The sequence below is a fragment of the Poecilia latipinna genome, unplaced genomic scaffold (assembly GCF_001443285.1).
Source record: "Poecilia latipinna isolate Pla-1442-1.1 unplaced genomic scaffold, P_latipinna-1.0 Scaffold1332, whole genome shotgun sequence".
Taxonomy (NCBI): Eukaryota; Metazoa; Chordata; class Actinopteri; order Cyprinodontiformes; family Poeciliidae; genus Poecilia; species Poecilia latipinna.
Genome location: NW_015113948.1, coordinates 135,004 through 147,495, shown reverse-complemented (window position 1 = coordinate 147,495; position 12,492 = coordinate 135,004). Strand labels below are relative to the sequence as shown.

At 36.1% G+C, this 12,492-nt stretch overlaps 1 protein-coding gene across 1 annotated transcript in view; it reads left to right on the top strand.

Moving 5' to 3' along the window:
* The window catches only part of LOC106961753 (contactin-associated protein-like 4), a gene marked incomplete at its 5' end in the record, with an annotated part of 37,204 nt that extends 33,271 nt beyond the window's left edge, over positions 1 to 3,933 (top strand). The window contains 3 exons of the mRNA XM_015055710.1: positions 811 to 1,029; positions 1,956 to 2,027; positions 2,959 to 3,933. Of these exons, the coding sequence (XP_014911196.1) occupies positions 811 to 1,029; positions 1,956 to 2,027; positions 2,959 to 3,155 (488 nt within the window). The remainder of the gene's footprint in view (positions 1 to 810; positions 1,030 to 1,955; positions 2,028 to 2,958) is intronic.
* Positions 3,934 to 12,492: the final 8,559 nt, after the last annotated feature.

Below are 12,492 nucleotides of genomic sequence, written 5' to 3'. Positions count from 1 at the left end.
GATGTAGCGAGCAGAGCAACAGCTGAGAGACGGCTGTAATGTTTCCTCATCAACATGCAGATGTGTTCAGGTAACAGTCAGCTCTCAGTCATCTGATGCAGCTGTTTGTGTCGGCTTTAGCAGCTGCTGTTTACGCTGCAGTGAGGAGTTCAGATGAGTGATGGAGAGGAAGGAGTCGGTGAAATTAACAGATAAAGGCAGAGAGGGAAGATTTGTCCCATTGTATGATGAATACAGGTGGAAACTGGAAGAATTGAAGGCCGATGATGAATTAAAGGTCTGTCAGCATTTGGTGATTATCTCGTTTATGCTTCCAGGAGCAGAGTTGGTACTAACTAGTTACATTTACTCAATTACATTTACTTGAGTAACTTTTTTGTTTTTAAAAAAAATACTTCTGGGGTATTTTTAGTTGAATAAAAATAAAAATTGATCTCCTCCACTTCCTTCCTCCCTGTGCTGAAGAAATTTACTGCCGCCAGTCAAAAACAACCGATCAGAGCCAGGAGGAGGGTCTTAACGCTGTCAATGATGCTTGTGAATGTGCTGCTAAATGTGTAAAGGCGGAGAAACGGCTCAGAGTTATCGGTGGCTAACTACCCTTAGTATTTACAGCAGTCTCTGCTGAATAATTTGCCAGTGGAACAATACATTTTAACTGGTATTGTTAAAATGTAAAGACATATAATAGACAGAAATGTGCATGCTAATTTAGATATCAGTGTTGCAATATTGTATGACTTTGCACCATTTGCTACCTGTTTTGCACAGATGTTCAGAATAATGTATATTTTTTACTTTCTTTTGCAGAGTCTGGTGATTTGGACCCTCATCTGGCACGGCTGGCCTCTCTGGGTTTCACCGGCTGCCTGTCAGTAGTTCAGTTCAACTCCATCAATCCTCTGAAAGCTGCTCTGCTCCACCCAGACACCAGCCCCGTCATCATCACCGGACCTTTGGTTCGGTCCAACTGTGGCTCTGCAGCCTCAGCCAATCCCTACGCAGCTGAAAACATTCACCATATATCAGGTAAAACACGGACTTAGGGATCAAACTTTGAGGTTTCTGTTATTAATAGAAGTTTGATTTGTGTTTACTTGTGCTGCTTTATTCAGTTGGTCTGTCATTGTGTCTGGTCCTACCATTTAAACTTAAGAAATAAATAAAGTATTTTATTCAGGGTCAAATACAGAACATCTACAAGAACAATGAAATGAGATTTTCATTTATTTCTCCAGAGAAACATTTTAGCCATAATTATGTTCTGGTTCATTTTTTTCTTCTTCTGTTTTTCTATATTTCCTCAGTACTTGTTTTGTTGATCGGATTTTCTTTCTACTCTTTTCACATTCTGCAACAACACAGAACTTTACCAAGTATTTTTGGTCTAGTTTCTAGTGCAAATATATAATACAAGTTAAGTAACTTTTCACAAAGATAGGTGGAGTAGTGTTACTATTGGCAGATTATTTCACATATAACAAGGAAAAATGTCTGTAGAAGTGATATAATCTGCCAATAGTACCAGAACTTTTCCGTCGATATTAAGGATTTATTGACTGTAAACAAGCTCCCATATTTTGCTGAAAAGTTACTTGTAAATTAGTTTAGTCTAATTTCAAGTGTACTAAGATATTTTGCACTAGAAACTAGACCAAAAATATTTGGTAAGATTTTGTGTTTTTGCAGTTTAGGGGAACAAAAACTTTTATCATACTTTTATTAAACTTAAAAGAATGAGAATAAAAACTATTTCCAGTTGTGATGCATTACAACTGGGGGTTCTGTGTTTAAAGCTAACTGGATGCTTCAGTATTTCTCTTGCTTTGCTGTCTGTACATAATTTCTGCTTCTCTCGTTTTCCTCCTCAATTCGGTGATGACTTCTGGCTTTTTATTTTGGTCTTTCTAACGTGTCTCTTGCTCTGATTTGTTCCTCCTGACTCTTCGCTGTAGACCGGTCCGGCTCAGTGGGCTCAGGTCAACCTTTAGTCAATGCCATCAGGACCGACTCGGCTGTGATTGGAGGTACTAAACCATTTCTGCCTCTCCCTGCATTGGAATCTGTGTTACCTTTGCTTACACCATCAGTTTCAAATCAGGCATAGCATCTTTTATAAAACTTGGCTTTAATGTGTTTGTTCAGGCGACATTTAAAATGTTTGGAGCGAGAGATGGGCAAGACATGACTCGATTTAAAACCAATTTAAACTTTGGTTCTCTGCCAGCATTAATTGATTCAAAGTGGAGACTCTACGAGGTGGGAACTGTGGAAGTCATTTAAAACTGTCCATTCAATCCTGCTGTACACAAAGGGCAGGAAACCTAATCGAACTACAGAAATCTGCTGAGAAAGCTTACTCTGTCATTATCACAATACATGGCCATTTTTTAATGCATTATTAAACTGATTTTAAATTCTGCTTCAACCTATTAAGCTCTACTTAGTTTTCCCTAAAGTGCTCAGGTTTGATCTTAACTGATGGAAAACTTTTTAAAGTGATTTTTAGATTAGCAATTCAATCAGCTGTGCATAAAAGAAATGTGCTGCGGTTCTGTTATGCCACAGTTTCTGCATATAAATTAGAAAAGAGAAACAATTCAGTAAGTTAAACCTGTATAGATTCAACCCACAGACTCATTTATTTCAAGTGTTTCTTTTTCTTTTGATGATTACAGCCTGCAGCTAATAAAAAACAAGTTTCAGTCTCTCAGAAAATATTAGACTAATAAAAACTGTTTTAATGTATAATGTTATGGCTCATACAGGAAGACGGCTGGTTTTATAGTCCAGGTCACGATAGACTTTCAGAGGGCTGTATGTTAATGGAAAGTTGAGTGGAAGGAAAAACTGTATTCAGTATTTTATCTTTTTTTATTTGCTCCCACAATCAGTCAGATTACCATAAAAGAAACACTGTTTATTGAATTAAACATTTTCATGATATTCTAATTCCAGGTATCATAGCGGTCGTCATCTTCGTGGTTCTGACCGGCTTGGCCGTCGCCGCGCGGTACCTCTACCGGAGGAAGGACACGTATCGAAACCAGGAGGGGAACACAGTCAAACAGGAAGACAGTCCAGACTTCCCTTTCAACAACCAGACTGACTCCCAGAACCTGTCCTCCCAGAACCCAAAGGAGTATTTTATCTAACAGGAGTTCTGCCGACCCGACGCGCTGCCGCTGTTTCACAGGGTTGGAGGTGAAGAAGACGACTTGAAGACCCTCTGGACTCGTCGCTCGGCTCAAGAGCCTCCTGGACTCTTTACCAAAAGTGGCTCAACTTCAAGGCGAAGGCAAAAGCAAACAGTTTGGTGTTGTGTTTCTGTTGCTTTACTGTAAAATTGTGGATATTCTGATACAAACAGGCAACAGTGTTTGACTTCAAGGTGGTAATATGCATTTTTACAGAAACTGGAATGTGGGATTTGTGTCTTGGCAACAAGTTTTTGCTGCTTTCACTTTGTTACTTTTTCAATGTTGAAGTTGTCAATCTTTTATTGAAGTACTGGGGAGAAAATGTGAAGTGCTGCCCCCTGGTGGCAACATGTAAAGATGATTTCCAGATTCATGTGTTTGGGTTTAAAGGGATTTCACAAAATATTCATTAATGTTTTACTTTTCTCCAATTTCCAGGTGCATATTTTAATTCCCTTAATGAATATTTTGGTTTCTTACACCAGCTGCCAAATTTATTCCACAACTTAAGCCAGGGCTGTCCAAACTTTTTGTCACATGGACCAAGTAAAAAGAATTAGCAGGCCAAAAAACTATAGTTTTTATTGTTTTATCTTAAGATTTTTATTGCTCAACAATAAACTAAGCATACAATAATTTTAATTAAATAACAAAGTCAGTTTTTGTTGGAAATATGTTTAAATCTGTGTAAATCCAAAATTTAAAAAGGGTTTTCCATTTTAAGGCATCCAGTTTGAAAATTCTTTTAGGCCTTGATATATATATATATATATATATATATATATATATATATATATATATATATATATATATATAAAACCTATTATCGCCAACAAGAACAGGATTTTATTTAAAAATGTTTTCTATCTTAAGCCAAGTTTAATCAATTAATTAAAAGCAAATCTGGGTTGTCTAAAGTCTACAAAGAAGTAAATCTGGTTTTATTAACTGAGTCAAAGAGAAATCAAAAAGTGTTTTTATTAAAACACATACTTTGTGTTTTATGTAAGATTTTTCATTGAAAGATTTTAATTTGTTAGAAATTAAAGATAAAAATGTCTCCATCTGCATCAACCATGTTTGCTGGCTGGGCCACACAGAATCAATCCAAGGGTCACATGCAGCCCCTGAACCACACTTTGGACACCCCTGACTTAATCACACATTCTGTAGAATATAAAGATGCATTTCATATCGTTTTAAAAATCATTGTACCAAAACACAATGTGAAATGTTACTATGGACTTTGTGAAGCGTTTAGGTTTATCTTAGTTGCCTTAGCAACTCCATTCCTTTATATATATATTTTTGGACAAACTGAGACAAAAATGCTTCTGTGCTTTGAGATGTTGTCCTCAAGAGACTGTGGAGACGAAAAAACAACTCTGAGTAAAACATTTTGATGTGTAATTAACATTTGTAACCACAGATCTGGTTCTGTTGATGCAGCAAGCATCTGTTAAATTGTTTAGTAAAAAAAAAGAAAACGGTGTTTTACAAGAGGTTGAATATAGATCGGAGTGTGTCACATGAAGTAAAACTAGGTTGAGAATTTCAAATAATGCAAGAGTATCAGTCACTGACATCTTTACGGTTGTTTTCACAAAGGCAAAGTGAATTTCTGCATTTTGTGTTGGGATCCGTTTTGCATCTTGTTAAAGCCCACGAGGGATGACAGTTTCAGAAGTTTTATGGGGGGAAAGTTTCATTAAAAGTGACCAAATTCGCTATTATGTACATTGCATCTAATGGTCAGTCATGACTAAGTAGGTCATTTTCAGGCTCAGACATTTTAGGATTTAGCTTGAAGCTAATGAGGAAAAGTCTCATCAGCCTGGAGCTAATGATCCTAAAACGCTTTGCTAAAAGTTAGATTGAAACTCCGTGCCTGGAGCAGCAAAACTAATTTGGTGAGTGTGAAGGACGCCTGTTTTTGCACTGAAGAAGGGAAAAAAATCTCTTGATACATTCCAATGTTTGAAAATCTTTTTGTAAGACTGAGCAGTTTCCCCCGAGCCTGGATGTCTGAAGCATGAGGTATCTTTTGAAAACTAGCAATGGACCAAGGGGTGTAGTCAAAGGCTTTGATTATTTTTCTGGTCAAAATTGTAGTGGAAAAAAAGAGAAAGAAATATTGAGAAGCATAAAAGATAATAGGTGAGAGCTTAGAATGATGTTATGTTTAGGAACTGAAAGGTTAATTTATGCAATGAGGAACATTTTCTTCAAGAGCAGCAGTTTGGAGACTTGGCAAACCTACACCCTTTGAAGGGACTTAAGAGAGCGCATTGCTGAGCCAAGTCATCTTTTAAATCACCACTTTGATAAATGACTGCAGGACAAAGATGATTTGAAGCTCTGAAAGTCTGGCAGCATTCAAACCAACACCGTTTCTGCTCCTGTTTTGACCAGCATTTTCTTTATTATTGGGCCTCTATTCATAGAAGTTGTCTCTGTGAGATCCGAGATCACATTTACAACAGAGACTTGTTTCAATTAAACACACAAACACAGCAACATAACAAGCAATTTAGAGATTTGCTTGTTATGTTGACGACAGGGTTTATTTGTTATGTTGACGACAGGGTTTATTTCGCTGCTGTCGTTTCTTCCAGCAACTTCAGAACAAACACTTTTCAAAACGTAAGAGACTACACACAGCGATAAAAAATATTAGGAATCAGAAAGATGTTTGGTCCTACAGTGTGTGGTGTTGATCAACACACCACCAACAGACTTCATTCAGTGTCCGATGGGAAATCTTACGAGATCAAACGTGAATTCAGAGAACACAAACATGGCCGACAAGGAAGAAGCAACAGTGATTATTTGTGGAGTAACAGAGAAAAGACGTCTCTGATGCCCACCAAGCTTTCTGGAGCTCCATGGAAGTTGTTTTTTGAATTCCCCACCGTCTTTCTCTCTCCTCGCTTTCAGATTGGCTGCACGTCGCACTCAACGAGCTGTGTTCTCGTTTGTCCACATAATATCAGCACCATATTGGGTTAAGACAATCCAACATGTAGAGTATCCTGGATTTTAGATCGGAGCGATCCCAAAGTCCTTCCAAACAGACGCTGAACTCTCCACACACGGCAGGACTGTCTCAAGATTTTACTGATCGTCAGAAAGTTATAAAAATTGTTGCAAAGAAAAAAATCTTGTGAGTCTCATTTTTTTCCACATAACTATCAAAATATTAAACTAATGTAGTTTAATGGTGTAGCATTAGTCTGAAAAAACTTCAGTTGTGGATGGAACGGAGGTTAAACTACTTAATTTAGAGTTCGCTGTCAATGATCTCCTTTTTGCTCCCACACTGTCCTAACTATTGAAATAAATAATGGAGAAGTCAGTTGAAGTTAATTTGGGTTTAATAGTCTCAAAATCTTTAGTTTTTTTTTAGCTTAAATAACTAAAAGTAGGGGTGATGGGCATTTACTGTGAAACATTCCTTATAAAATTTTGATTTATTATGATAAATTTCAATTATAAATTATAAATGAAAAATATTAAATGTTATTTTCTCCAGTATTTTTTCCACCAGAGCCTCAATAAATATCAGTAAATTCAGAAATATGATTAAATGCAGTTGTATGCATTTTAGTGACAAATCACATTTTTTCTTAAATGAGAATATTTTTAGGAACAATATTTTGTGGTGCGACGAATGCTATCCAATAAAGTCACAGCCATGCAGCTACCTAAAAAATACGTAATATGTTTATTTTTTATCATAATCTTTATCGTTATCGGAATAGTACCACAAAATGTTGCGATAAAATTCTGAGTCCGTCTCGCCGCCCCTACGCTGAAGTGTGAGGTTGTTCACTTCTCTAAAACCTGTAGCTGCTTGCAGGGAACTTTCCTTCCTCGATTTCTTAATGCATTTCAGCTGTGAGGTCTGAGCAGCAGCAGCAGCAGCCGCTCTTAACGCCGTCGCCTCATTTGCTTCACACAGAGACCATTCTTAGACACTAATCTGCTTTGATGTGCAGGTAAATGTGGACAAAGCATCAAACTGTGAGAGGAGGCGAGTCAGACAGGAACAGAATCAGACATTCTTCTAATCAAAATGAATTTTCTCAAGTGCAGCTCATGTGCAAAACAACGCAAAAGACGAGAAGTGTATCAATTATCGAAGTTTGTAACAAACAGCACTACATCCATCCTAAACTCTGAAGTTCAGATGTGAATTTAATGACGAGTTGTTAAAGTTTGGGTTGGTTCAGTGTTTTCTTTCTCTGGATCAGCTTTGTAGATGAGACTGAGTGAAACTGGACAAACGTTTCTGTCAGTGCAGCTGAGAAGCAAATGTTTACACACTGAGGGTCATAATGAAGTGAACCAAGTTAAATTTTGTTTTTGTGCCTCCTGATTAAAAAATGGCCTCAAAGTAAAAAAATTTTGAGAAGCGTGTGTGGGTTTGATTTTTCATTCAACAATAAAGTTGTTTACTGAGTTCATTTTTGTTTGTTTTTTAAAGGATGAATGTTGTCTAGGAATGTTTCAAAACGAGTTTGTTTCCCACATCATTCTGACTTTAGAGACCAATAAGGTACAATATTATGAGCACCTGCCAACAGTCTTGATTAATCAATCATTTCTTTACATACACATCCACAATATTGATGACCAAAAGTCAGTACAGTGGCCATTAAAAGCATTCAAAGAGAAATCTAATCAATGCCACTACTTTGTTTTCCAGGGAAAAATAATCAAATAAAATCAGCTCTGTTGGACAAAAATTAAAAAATCCTGTTTTCAGCTTAGCTTATTCAGAAATGAACTGGTGTACGAGATTATTTTGATATTTTTATCAGATTTAGTCAAAAAGGAGAAAAATACATGTAAATTGTGTTCCAATTTTCATTTTTTATTTTTGTTGATTTTGTATGTTTTAAAGTTGTGAAATTCATAATGAATGAAGTCAATTTTAGGTTAAATATATATATATGAGTAAAAAAATTTAAAAATTCCCTTTGATCCAGAACTGCTAAAAGGTAACAAAGTTTTGCTCTTTAAATTTCTACAGACATCACTGCATTTCCTTTGCCTTCACTTTCTGCCCTCTTTCCTGTTGTTAGTTAGAGATTCATTACCGTTCCACTTGAACAAGTTGCTTTGCATAACAACATCGATTAGACTCATTGAGGTAAATGTAGAAGTGGCGTCTGCAGAAAAGAAGAGTCGGTTTGACAGAGTCAGGAGCAGATCGAGATCGGTGAACAGCCGCCACAGGGAAGCTGGAGACAGGCTGACTGTGTTCCTCCCTGCATGGCTGATTTAATGACAGGCAGCAAACTCATTCAGCAGCACAAACAAAAACACTCTGAACCTGCTGCGTGCTGGAGGTTTATGACCGCTGAGACGGGGAGGCTTCAATATGAACCCAACAGAACTTCTGATAAAGATGGGTCCTAATGAAATGTGTATTTTATTGAAAATGCATGTTATCTATCTTTCAAAATGTCAACTTTGAAGCTTGTTTTCAACACTAGTAATGATGCCACAGGTGGAGATGTGGATCAGATTTTGAGTATCCCCCCAACTTTCTGCTCACAAGGTCAGACAGTTTTATAGTTTTTGTAATATCCTGACTCAGTTTGACCTGTTTAGGCCGGGAGTCCGCAACCTTCACTTCAACGAGCCATTTTTGTCCTAAAAACAAAAAACTTTGAAGCCACAAATGTTTTCACACCCTTTTTGATATTGGTCACATCAAAATTGGTTTATTTTGCAAAACTGCAACGGGGACACTTACTGCGTCACACAGTCACACGATCGACAACCGGATGTTGCCGCGGCGAAAGCCACGAAGAAGACAACAGGAAGTAGTTGGAGAATGACAGGACGTTTTTAATAACTTATCGCCAGAACAAACTTATTCGCCTGTGATATTAATCGCCTTTCTCATTTAATAGAAACAGTGCAATTGCAAACTTTAGATTTTTCGACATTAGCGGAATGTTGACAGAGTTTTGCGCATATTTGTAATGGGGACACAGCTAACACAAGGACTGCTTCCGCAATTATGTAGATTGATCAGTGTGTTTCCGTGTTTAACAAAACTTAAATGGGGAAACATTCACCAGTAAAAACGTAAAATAGTTAATAAATATGGATATGGTTAGTGGATAAAGTCATTTGACATTTCCTCCCTTTTACTAATCCTGCAGTTTTAAACCACGTATTGCACGTTTTTCTCACCGCCATATCCTTTTTAGCCATCACTTCAGCAGCTTCATTAGCATGAGCCTTGCTGACCAACCCAGCCTGAAAGGTTGTGCATGATTGACAGATGTGATGTGCTTAAGAGCTGGCCAATTAATTCTGACAAACGGCTCGACGTATTCAACATCACGATGTGCAGCAGCATGAAATGAGCTTTAATTACCGCAGGCCATCGCAGGTCTGATATTACTCTTGCTCTGTTGCGCTTCAGCAGACAAGCCTCACGTTTGTTTTGTAGATTAGCTCAAAGTGTTCTTCTCAGCAGATCTGTGAGGACTGAATAGATGATGTGGAACAAATTCAGCCATCTTTGGATTTGTAGTGTTTGGACATATTTGAGTGGCGTTATGAAGTTCATGTTGCCGCAATGCCAGTTTATTTGCATATAGGCTATTATGTTTTTATTAGGATTTAGCTAAAATAACGGTAGTGTGCACTTTGACGTCCGACTTAAGTCTTATTTTCTTGTTTGGTAAAAAGTCTCTGCTTCAGTTCGCCCGGTTTTATGCTTTCATTCGTGTCCGTTTTTTTTTTTTTTACTTTTTGCATTTTGTACAAGTATTTTGGTTTACATTTATAAAATGCCTTGTCCCGGTCACCCATAAGTGTGAGATTGTTCATGTTGTTTGTAAGTAAAAATAGATTTTTTTCTTTGCGAATCGACCTTTTACCAACCCAACTAACCTTTTCACACTAATTACCAACGAGCTGTTTATTTGAATCTGAATGTGATTCGGATTTTATTTGAATTTAAACCTGTTTTGTCTTTTCAAAGCGCCATTTTATCAGGAGGTGTGAACTAGTTATATCTTAGTTTAATTTTATTCTATATAAATAAACTGACTGAAGTCACAGATTAGCATTTGCTTACATCTTGTGTAGTTTTTAATTTTTGGAAGAGGATTTTTCATATATTTAATCGATAAAATGTGAGTTTCTGCCATAATATGGTCAAATAAATGGGTTCTTTGATGTTTGCCTTTTTGTTTTTAGTTTATTGCTTATGAATGTTGGTGATTTTGGCACCATTACGGTGAAATCCAGTTACTAGACTCTGAAAGACCGTGACTGCCACCTTGTGGTCTGATTGGACCAACGCACGTCAGAAAGCTCCCCTAATGACCTCTGTCCTGTTCTGGATCAGATTGCTGAATGAAGAACCTGAGCAGTATATTTAATATTTAACAATATTATATATTGGTATTAATAAAAAAACATAAAGTTTTGGTGTTTTTTTTATTATCACAAATTAATACATATTTAATACTAATATGTTTGGCATCAAATGAGATTCCAGGAATGTTTTTTTGATGTAAAATTGAGATGTTTGGCCATTTTGTTTAAAGAAATCCAAATGTATATAAAACCAACTCTCCAGCACGGTTCGGGATTGGTTTGTTTAGCAGATTTTAGTTTATATGTAATTTTTTTATAGTTTATGGATCTTTTTTATAATGTGATACATAAAACCAAATAAAAGAGCAAAATCACTACTTCAGAATTTTATTTATACTTTTTGTGTAAATCTAAGTGTCAAATCACAAGCAGACAGGAAGTCACTCAGAGATGCTGTCTTACATTTTATTGTGATGGGGAGTCATAAAAATGGAGCAAACCTAAAATAAAAACCATACAAAAAGACAGTGGATTTACAAAGGGTTGTATAGACAAACATTATGCAGCCTTCAACGGTACAATGGAAAATACAAAGTTGGCACACAACAAAAGACAGGGCGGCGGGACGATGCAGATTTGGCTTGATAAAATAAAAAAAAGGAGGATTAACGACTTCATAACTAGATCCTTCATAAAAACGGCGACGACTCATGCGTTTAAAGTCACAGAATTCAGTAGCTTAATAACGACGGATGCACATGTAACAGTTTCTATTTCTCACTTCATTCCTGTCTTTTTTTTCCTTTATTTTCTCAGCTTAAAACAAAAGTCAAGTTTACAGAGTACACTTTTTTTTTTTTTTTTTTTTACTATTTTTTGTTAAAACAAACTTCATCTCCCAGAACCACATTTTGGGATTCTTGTTTGCCTCAAGAGTATTTTTTCATACTAAAATATATTATTGTATCAATTCAAACTACAGTAATGTACACTACAATGTGTAATAAATAAGCATAAAAGAAAATATAAAAATAAGACACATAAATATAAAAAAGTTTTCTAAAAACTAAACCGGATTTTTTTTTCTCCTGTGAAAAGGGTTCAAATACTGCTGTTATTGACAAAAACACATAAAAAGCAAAAGAAAAAGAAAAGAAAAAAGGGACAGAAAACAAAAGCACTATAAAACACTGTTTGGGTAAAAACAACTCAAAACTCTTCAGAGACCACATTCACTAATGTTTGTTACCTGAAGTGCGGGACAGCTTATCACAGTTCTTCTGTTTTTGAGGAAAAACAAGTGCACAAGAGAGAATCTGCTCTAATTCATTAATATTTCTAATATCTCTCTCTTTTTTTTTAAAACCGGATTAGGAAAAAAAAAACACTCCCATATCAAGCTAAACATCAAACTGAGAACATTTTACGGCTTTAAAGGTACAGGACAACGCTGAGTGGCAAAACAACCCATTAGGAACAGATGCAAGAACTTTATCCTTTCTCTATATTGTGTCATTTTTAGATCAGAAATCAGTCATAAACAGCCATACATTTCACAAAAATAATTTAAACTGGATTCAATTGAATCTATCTTCTTTTATTCTGCAATATGGAAATTACTACTTTGATTAGGCTCCTTTTTCTTCATTCCAAAAACCACCACAGTAAATCCTTACCACTGCCTCTTTAGTCATCACTCTTATGGGTGCAATTGGAAATATAAAACATTTTTCCTAATGTGTTTGAGAATAGTTTATTGGTTACCACCAATTTAAAAAGTAGGCTCGTTAAGGGTGGGAAAATTAAACAACTGACACAGCAGGAACACAAAATCCAAAGTATTTTAGTCTAGTTTCCAGAGCAAATATCTTAGTACACTTGGAATAAGACAAAACTGAGAAGTAACTTTCCTGGTTTAAGTCAATAATTCCTTAATATTGAT